Source organism: Sardina pilchardus, chromosome 17 (genome assembly GCF_963854185.1).
Source record: "Sardina pilchardus chromosome 17, fSarPil1.1, whole genome shotgun sequence".
NCBI classification, from domain to species: Eukaryota; Metazoa; Chordata; class Actinopteri; order Clupeiformes; family Clupeidae; genus Sardina; species Sardina pilchardus.
Window position 1 is genome coordinate 17,782,828 of NC_085010.1, and position 9,877 is coordinate 17,792,704.

Genomic DNA, 9,877 nt, shown 5'->3' on the forward strand with positions numbered 1-9,877 from the left:
CGGGTTATGTTGCTACTAGATCAGATAAGGGCAGTTAGGCTACCTCTCATAAACGTTAATTATAAATCAAGATAAACGTCTTTTGAGCTTTTTGTGCATTTCGCTTTATGTACATTATCAACATAGGTGGGCTGAACACGGTTCTTTTGAGCTTGTTGTACAGTTGCTTATTTGATGTTGTTTCTCTTGACTGCCTGTACAAAAATACAAAAGGCTATTCAAAGCTAAACGGCAATTTGTCTTGTTGCTCGTCTGTCCATCTTTTTTCCAAATAGGAGCGCTCTATGCGCTTGTTCTGCAAAAATATTTTTGGCCGCTAGGGTGCGTCCAGATTTCTAGGCTATCACCTGACACTTTCTGCTTCTCTTTCGCTCTCTCTGTCTGTGCGCATCTGTAGTCAGGTTTTAAGACCCAGTGGTTAGGAAGATCCATGGGTAGACGAGATGTTTTCACCGCTGTTCTTGAAAGGGTGTTCTGAGTCCCCGTTGGTGGAGTTTAGCGAGAATAAACAGAGGTTGACGTGCGTGCGCGTCTGGAGACCCATTGATGGAGGGTGAATCAGAGGGAACTGGCAGAGGTTAGAAGACAGCAGAGTTTTAACACGTTTTTGAATGTTGATATGGGTTATTGTGTGTGTGTGTGTGTGTGTGGGGGGGGGGGGGGGGTCGAGTAAGATTATGCCATTTGGAGTATAGATGTTGTATTTTTGTGTAGCCTAGATAGGCTACAGCCACATTTAATGTTAGTAGATGTAATGTCAGTTGGACATCGTTGTTGTCTTTAAAGTGACAGTACACCATCTGTTTTTTCGTGAGTTTCATTTGGGACATTGCATTTAATCAAGCATGCTTGCCTACACAGACATCACCCTCCGTGCACATTGGTTATGTTTTTCATAGGGTCATAACTGCATTAGACTACAGTGTTTCTCCATTGGTATGGCGGCTTATTTATTGAAAAAGAAACCACTTTCTCAAACTTCTAAGATCATTTGGCAAAACAGTCTTACAGTTCAGCACAACTTTTGCTCACTTGCAAAAGTTCAAATATCTCTCAAAACGGTTCACTCATGCTTGAAAACTAAATTCCTTTCCCATATCAAGAAAGCGCCACAAAATTCTCAATTGCTTTGACTCATTTTGAAACAGACTGGATGTTCTCAAAACTCTTGTTGATTTTGCCAAATTAACCTGGATGGTCCAGCACAACATCATGTTTCACCTGCAAAAGCTAATATCTCTCCCGAAACAGTTCACTCGTGTGTCCAAACCAAATATCTTTTTCATATAGATACTGTAGTCAGCGCCTCCAAAATGTGTTATCCCTTTGGCATTGTGTAAGCACTGCAAGTCAAAATGTTTGAATGTTTTGTCACTATGGCAGAGGACCATCTCTCAGTCTTAGCCCAGTCCTTCAATGACAACGGTCACTGTTTTTTGTCCAGCTAACAGAATAATTGTGTATAAAACTACTTATTTTATGGTAAGATTAGCCTCAAAGGTTTGACATCACATACTGCCAAGGAAATTGTAACCATTATTATTCACACACTTACAGTTGAGGCCAAAATGATTAGCCTCCCTTGTGAATTCATCTCGCTGCAGTGACCTTCCGGGGGAGTTGTTGTTCCTTGGTCAAGGCCAATGCTGGTAGAGGGGGGGCGGAAGCAGATAAGATTGGAGTTGTTTGGTCTTGGGCAAGAAGGCATATTAAGGATGAGCCACAAGAAGTTTACGGTCAATTTGTGTCATATTATGTGCATAGCTCTATGCGTTATTATTTATTATCTTATGAAGTGTCATGGCAATGGGTCATTTACAAAGGCAGATAATGACTGGTGATATCTTGACTATTGGTGGCCCTCTGCAGGGGTGTTTTTCCCCTTTGCATCAGGGATCAAGTGAGCTTTTGCAGAGCTTGACGCTATCACCAATAGGCTTCCCCTGTTTGGCTGAGCTGGATTCTTGCTTTACCAACACAATAATCATTACCTCCGCCAAGGAGGTTATGTTTTCATCAGGGTTTGTATGTCTGTCTGTTTGTTTGTTTGTTTGTTTGTTTGTTTGTTTGTTTGTTTGCAAGATAACTCAAAAAGGTATGGATGGATTTCGATTACATTTTCAGGAAAGGTCTGAAATGACCCAAGGAAGAAACGATTACATTTTGGGAGTGATCCGTATCGCCGTCTGGATGTGTTTGCTTGGCGGAGGTTTGTGTTCTCTAAGTGCTTTTAGTTAGTGTATGCATACTTGTGGATAGCATTTTATTTCAACATCACAAAAGCATTGGGTCACCTGCCTTGACTTGCATATGAACTTAAGTGACATCCCATTCTTAATCCATAGAGTTTATATGACGTCGGTACATTCTTTGCAATGTTGCAATTCAGTCTCTACAACAGCTTCGACTCTTCTGGGAAGGCTTTCCATAAGGTTTAGTAGTGTGTTCATAGCTATTTTTGACCATTCTTCCAGACCATTCTTCCAGAAGTGCATTTGTGAGGTCACACACTGATGTTGGATGAGGAGACTGGCTCTCAGTCTTTGCTCAGTTCATCCCAAAAGGTGCTCTATTGGGCTGATGTCAGGAATGTGCAGGCCAGTCAAGTTCATCCACACCAAACTCTGTCATCCATGTCTTTATGGACCTTTCTTTGTGCACTGGTGCACAGTCATGTTGGAACAGGAAGGGACCATGCCCAAACTGAGCTTGGCCCCTTAGGTCCAGTGAAAGGAACTCTGAATTCTTCAGCATTAACCAAGAGATTTTGGACAACTCCATGCTCCCAACTTTGTGGGAACAGTATGGGGATGGCCACTACGTCTATACTTTGATAAGCAGTGTCATGAACCGCACTATAGGGCTACATTTCCGTTCCGTTACATTTTTCAGTTTAGCTCCAAATAGGCAATGTCTGTGTACTTCTGTCTACGTGCAAATGCGTGCTTGGTCCTGTCCGAAATCATTAGTGGTCTATAGTCAGTGGTGCCTGCAGGTGTATGGCTACTCAGCTACCAGTAGGCCTAGAGAAAATCTTCTGTGTGTATAGGCTATTCACTCCAAGTTGGCCTACCATAACTTCACAACTCTGCCCATAAACTGCGTGACAGTTGGCTATTTATATTTTTCTGTAAAATAAACACATGCGTAAATGTGCTTCGTAAAGTTGAACAAATGCATTAGGCCTGGTCATTACCTGGATCCTGCACTGAAACTCGTTCCGGTGCCCCTGTTGCTATATCAGCTGTGTTGAAAGAATGAGCAGGTGTATCAAGTAATGACTCCTCTTTCTGCTCCCTATGTGTGTTGCTTTCTGCTGATCAAGACCATATGGTTGAGGGTTTGTTGTGTTAAAGTATGTCTTACTCTCCTCAATGTCAACTTGGGTTGGAATTATTTGGTCCCCCGCAACCTTTATTTCAAATATGTCTGTTTTCATTTTAACATTTTAAATTTTTCATGACATGGACCTGTAGCCTGGTCCTACCATACTCTCGTACATTCATAATGTACAGAGAGTCTGGTCACTTTCCATTGCCAAGCATTAACTTCCTTGAATGCGGATACTCTGTTGATGTTTACAACTATTTGATCTGCGCAGAGCCATATTGCCATAACCAATCACTAATGTTTGGTCATGACGTGACATGCTCAAACTAGCGCACAACCTCAACGTCATCATTCTAAGCTACTCCCTCTGAGTCTGTTCACTGATTGGACCTGCACATTTTTGCCTTGAGAAAACCCGCGAATATACCGCAGACCCAGACTCTCCATACATTATGAATGTACGAGAGTATGTTAGGACCAGGCTACTGGGCCTGCACCTTCACCTGGGTTTGAAGACTGCTTGAGCACCTTCAGGTTCTTCTGATGCATCTTGGTAATCTGTCTCATCATCTGAAGGCTGGATAGCACCTGCACTCTCTGCCATCTTCGTTTCCTCTTCCCGCGCCATATGTATGATGCTTTCTGCTGATCCATACTGTGATGGGTCACTGGCTTGAGCTTCCTCCTCTGCTTTTGGGTTTGGTACTTGATCTGGGCCTGAACCTATTTTGTTCTCTGCAGCCTTTCCTTCATCTCTTGAGCCTTGAGCATCATCTTCACCTTCTGAAGGCAGGAATGGTCTGTTTTCATTCCCAGCGTCCAGTGGGTCACTGGCTTGATCTTCCTCCTCTGCTTTTGGGTTTGTTACTTGATCTGGACCTGGAACTTTCATTCAAATATATACATGAATTGGTTTAATTTAGGGTAATCTTCACAGCTGAATAGATCAAATCAGTCATACAGCAAAAGTCTATACTTGTAGAGAGATACCTGTTGACTTCTTGTAGCAACAATAGCCAAACCCGGCAGCAGCAGCAGCAACCCCAATAGCAGCGGAACATGCTACACCTATGATGAGCTGAAGATTTCCTGCATCTACAACAAAAAATACATTATTTTGTACGTGAGTGACCATATAATTATCAAAGCAATTATTGCACATAAATGTGTAATGTATCTGTAAGGTGTTTTTGTACCATGCAGCCATACAATAATATGTACAGTGTGAAACTAAATCATGAAAAATGTAACAATTACCTGAGGCAAAGCAATCAGCAGCTTGGTAGGCTACACTGCTGTTGCTAACTGGGTTGTTCACCACACAGGTGTAGACTGAGTCCTGGTCCTTTTCCTTAGTGATCTGTGGTCCAGTCTGACCCCTCATCTCTGTCTGTAGTCCAGGTCCTGACCAGCTGAAACTCAGAAAATCACCCTCTGCTTCACAGTGTAGTGTTGCCACAGTAGCGCTTCTTCTTTGACAGATGACCTTTGCTCCTCCAACGGCATCTACAGACAACAGAGAAAACAAAATGCGATAGTCTTCATTATGAGACAGAACAAAGAATATTGTTATCGACGCACAGGTGATCTTCACTTCAGTGACAGGGTCTAGACTCTAGAGTAAAAGGCGCCGTATGTAAGCCTTATACAGCTAACTTGGCCATATTTGATGACATTGACCCTATAAATGATTAGAAGTACTGTGCATGAAGCAGATCCTCTGGCCCCACCTAGAGCCTGTAGCGTGATTTGCAAGACATCCAACGCCAGATCCACCAATCAGAGCCAGGGAGGTATCTAACAGCGTCAATCACTGCTCATGCGCACACATTTTTTTAGTTGGTGGGGGCGGGGGGATTCCTGACCTCAGTATTTGAAAAACCCTGGCATGACCTTGGCTACTACATCAGGTTTGCGTGTGTGACATTGAAGGGAGCAAGCGAGGAGAGAAATCACGAGAGAGCAACATGGAAGCTAGTTCACCAGGCACGTAACTGAAGCGTTCCGTTCACAATGCATTAAAAAAAAAAAAAAAACATTTCAGAAGACTGGTCTATTTTCTTTCTTTTTTTTTTTTTTAACATACTGTACGTGCCACTATCACGTCTGGTGAAACAGCTTCATATTGTCCTCTCTTGTGATTTCTCTCACTCGCTCATTTAAGAAATTTCATTGTAGTGCTACACGGTAGCCTAATACTAATAAACAAATGTACTGTATGCTGTCACCAGCTCATTCATGAATTAAATAGTCATCTATTTGTGTCTGAACCTGATCCTTATCGACGACTCTTGTGAACATTGTGATCATTCTTTTCCAGTGTGAGAGACCCATTACTGATAGTTATAGTATTACTAATATGAATGATTAGGGAAAAAAACATTAACTTGTGGCAAATAGATATTTTAGTAACAATCAACACATTTTTACAGAGAGTTAGTTAATAACTAGTGTTAATGACCCAACATCGCACATAAAAAGGGCACTAACAAATTGACCTGGTTATAGGAATTATTTGTTTAACTGTTGAAATGGCATGAGCCACAAAAGTTCATTTGACTGATATGCATAGAGGATTTTGTTTTCATTTGTTATACAATTAATTGTATTATGGCATTAGTTGAATAAAAGGTGGGTTACACTTTACTTGACGGTATCTACATAATAGTGACATGACACTGTCATGAACGTGTTGTAGGCCTAAATCTTAAACAAGTCATACACTTTGACGCTTTACGCTTCTGTCATTAAAGTGTGACTCCGGCGAATCTTCTGAATGAAAATACATCAACTAAGCTGTGAAGACAGTATTTCTAGCATCGGCCAAAGATACAGTAGAGCCCAAAATTGCAATCGGTGGTTTATCTAGGGGCGGCGAACGAAACACTTTCAAAAGCCTTTTTTAACCACTAATATTGCTCAAAACAGTAACTTGCTCTGGGTCTCGACACATAAAACAAAGCACCAAAAATGTAGTTCACGAACCCAAAGTTGCAGAAGACTGTTAAGAACACAGTCTTCTGAGAGAGTAAACATACTATGATATCTTAATACATTTATTAAAGTCTAAGGTTTCACCAAGGCCGAAACATCAGTCTTTAATCAATGTATTAAGATATCAGAGTGTGCTACTCTGTATTGATGATATAATAACCTTCTGGCCAACACCACTTGGGTGCACTTTCCTCTTTCCCGCTTTTCCATGGCAATCGGCCACAAAGCGTTTGTATAATAAGACTGTAGATGAAATATAAGCACTCACTTCTAGAGAAGCAGTTACTGGCATTGTAGGCCACATTGATGTTACTAACTGCGTTGTTCACTGCACAGATGTAGATTGAGTTCTGGTTGTTTCCCTTAGTGATCTGTGGTCCAGTCTGACCCCTCATCTCTGTCCGTAGTCCAGGTCCTGACCATCTGTAACTCAGAGAGTCACCTTCTGCTTCACAGTGTAGTGTTGCCATAGTAGCACTGCTGTTACAGGTGATCTTTACATCAGTGACAGGGTCTAGAACAAAAAGATAAAGAATCAAGATATTATAAAAGTATGCTTTTATAAAACACTACAAGGCAGACAGGAGAGGGATGTATGAAAACTGGATATAATGTTCATTTGACAAAGCCTGAAAATCATGTAATTTGCCATCATATACATCTCCTACACACAAAAATTGTTGGATTAGATGGCGTTTGCGAAAAGGGTGTGGCAGGAGATGACAGTTCCGTAAACAAATATAGTAATTTTCTCTCCACCAACCAGGAAGAAGCACAGCAGGAATAGATTTCGAGAAAAGCACTCAGAGAGTGCAGACCTCCACCTGTATTATTCTCGCTAGGTTGTCATGCATTGAACCTCACTCCCAAAATGTAATCGTTTCTTCCTTGGGTCATTTCTGACCTTCCCTGAAAATTTCCTAGAAATCCATCCATTCGTTTTTTAATTATCTTGCTAACAAACAGACAGACAGACAGACAGACAGACAGACAGACAAACCCTGATGAAAACAAAACCTCCTTGGCGGAGGTAAAAATCCTCATTATACACTGAAATGAATATCTACACTCGCCATTAAACGGCAACAGATTCACAAACTTGCTAGGCACCCGTTCCAAACAAGGCAACCTTGCATAGTGGACCATACTTTAACCCCTTGCCTCACTCCAAGCAAGGTTAACATAATCACTTCAATTTACTTTAAAATATCAAACTCTAACTTCCCTGAGTCCCTGGCTCTCCAGCTCTTCCCGCTGTCTTCTGTCTTCTGTCTTCTGTTGTCTCCTGTCTCACCAGTCTATTGTGTTTCCCCCTTGTGAAATAGGCCTGCCTCTAAATAGGCTAGGCAATTAATTAAGCCTTCGGCAATACCACTTTAGAGGAGGGAACGGTCTGTACCTACCACACAGTTCACTACAATGGATTCTGTGAAACAAACAAATCAGTAAAAGGTGAGGGCATGTGGGTGTGGTTGCAAAGTCTTGGTACTGCACGAGGCAGTCTTGCAAACATCATAGGAGAGTGGGTAGGGAAAAAGGAGAGGGCTCCTTTTTCAGTTGTTGTACAATTCTTTAAGATTATACCATTAAGTGAATAAACCTTTTTGCACTTACCAATTACTTCAACATGGTGCATTTCATTCCTTAATGTTTCATCTATAAGCACATCCACTTCATAATCTCCACTGTCATCTTTGGTTAGATTTGTAATGGTTACTTTGCCAGTTATTATGTCCAACTTCGTCCGTCCCTGGAATGTTAAATACTCAGTGGGAAATTCAGCGCTGCTGTCCCACTCCACCATTTTGTTGCCTTTGTTCTTCCATAGAATTTCATCTATCCTTCCCTCCATCCGGAACTGTAATGTTATACTTCCATTAGTGGCAGCAGTGGTGGTAATTGAAGACCCATCTTGGAAAAAGGGACAAAGGAGATTAAATGTGTGTAATATGCATTACAAATATTTTGTGAGTGATTACGTTTTTGATATATTGTAAGCCAAACAACCCAACAAACAAGAAGACTTAGGTCATCCACCCGTGCAAAAACATTTGGGAATGCATCCTGGCAACGTGATTGTGATGGCCATTATCCAGCTGCCTGAAGTTGACACAGCAACACTGGCACAGTATTGAGTTAATCAATCATTAAATGTTTATCAATGTCTGTAGATCTGTACAACATAAGTAGTGAGAACAACTCTTTTCATGAAATCTGTCTTTTCTTGTTGTTGTTCAGGTACAATAAGGGGATAAAGACACAGGAGGTGGAGGTGCTGCGGCCAGCAATTGCCACTTCACATGCATGTGTTTTCCATGTCCTGTACAAATATTTTGTGGTGTCCCTTGAATATTATTGTAATAGTATGAGAACATATTGTATCATTATTACATATACAGTACCTGTACATTATTAGTTATTTTGGCAGGGCTGAAAAAGCAGGGTTCATGGGTTTCTAATCCAGAAAATCTTAATCTTCAGCGAAAACCTTGTCATGTTGCCACTGAGAGCAAAAGCTCAACGACAGTAAAATGTGTTATGTGTTTTCATGCAGAAAAAAAACCTGGATATAGTTTCTAACAATGGCCCTAAGCTGTGCAATATGGCCTCTCTTAAGAATATGTAGACTGGGAATGTGGCATTCATGGGAACAAACTTTCGGTAATTGATCCTATTCTGAAACAACATGTCAACTAATCAAGTTAACTTTTATCTTTTTTGACACAACAAATGTGTATGTACATATTTGTTGGCTTGACTAAGTAAGGGAAGTTGATTTTAAATGTATTTTATTGTCAAGTGTCAAGTCAAAAATGTAAGACAGCAGGTAACAAAGCTCATTGAGCTCAATGCAAATCAAACAGGCTAATAGGCTAACTGGAAAACACACCATGTCAATCTCTAGCTGATGATGTGGGGCTATTTTAATTCCAAAGGCCAAGGGAACTTAATTAGGATGCATAATATCAGATTGCAGGATTCTGGGAGCCAATCAGATTGCAGGATTCCAACAGCCAATCAAATTGCAGGATTCTGGGAGCCAATCAGATTGCAGGATTCCAACAGCCAATCAGATTGCAGGATTCCGGGAGCCAATCAGATTGCAGGATTCTGGGATCCAATCAAATTGCAGGATTCTGGGAGCCAATCAGATTGCAGGATTCCAACAGCCAATCAGATTGCAGGATTCCAGGAGCCAATCAGATTGCAAGATTTTAGGAGCCAATCAGATTGCAAGATTTTAGGAGCCAATCAGATTGCAGGATTCCAACAGCCAATCAGATTGCAGGATTCCAACAGCCAATCAGATTGCAGGATTCTGGGAGCCAATCAGATTGCAGGATTCCAACAGCCAATCAGATTGCAGGATTCCAACAGCCAATCAGATTGCAGGATTTTAGGAGCCAATCAGATTGCAAGATTTTAGGAGCCAATCAGATTGCAGGATTCTGGGAGCCAATCAGATTGCAGGATTCCAACAGCCAATCATATTACAGGATTCCAGGAGCCAATCAGATTGCAGGATTCCAACAGCCAATCAGATTGAAGGATT

The 9,877-nt window shown here is 41.3% G+C and overlaps 1 protein-coding gene across 1 annotated transcript in view; it reads right to left on the reverse strand.

The window, feature by feature from the left end:
• Window positions 1–8,503, reverse strand: part of LOC134061977 (uncharacterized) — a 64,262-nt gene extending 55,759 nt beyond the window's left edge. Inside the window, exons 1-4 of the mRNA XM_062517840.1 lie at window positions 7,939–8,503; window positions 4,588–4,938; window positions 4,321–4,425; window positions 3,834–4,215 (exon numbers count right to left, since the gene is read on the reverse strand). Of these exons, the coding sequence (XP_062373824.1) occupies window positions 3,834–4,215; window positions 4,321–4,425; window positions 4,588–4,938; window positions 7,939–8,176 (1,076 nt within the window). The 5' untranslated portion in view covers window positions 8,177–8,503. The remainder of the gene's footprint in view (window positions 1–3,833; window positions 4,216–4,320; window positions 4,426–4,587; window positions 4,939–7,938) is intronic.
• Window positions 8,504–9,877: the final 1,374 nt, after the last annotated feature.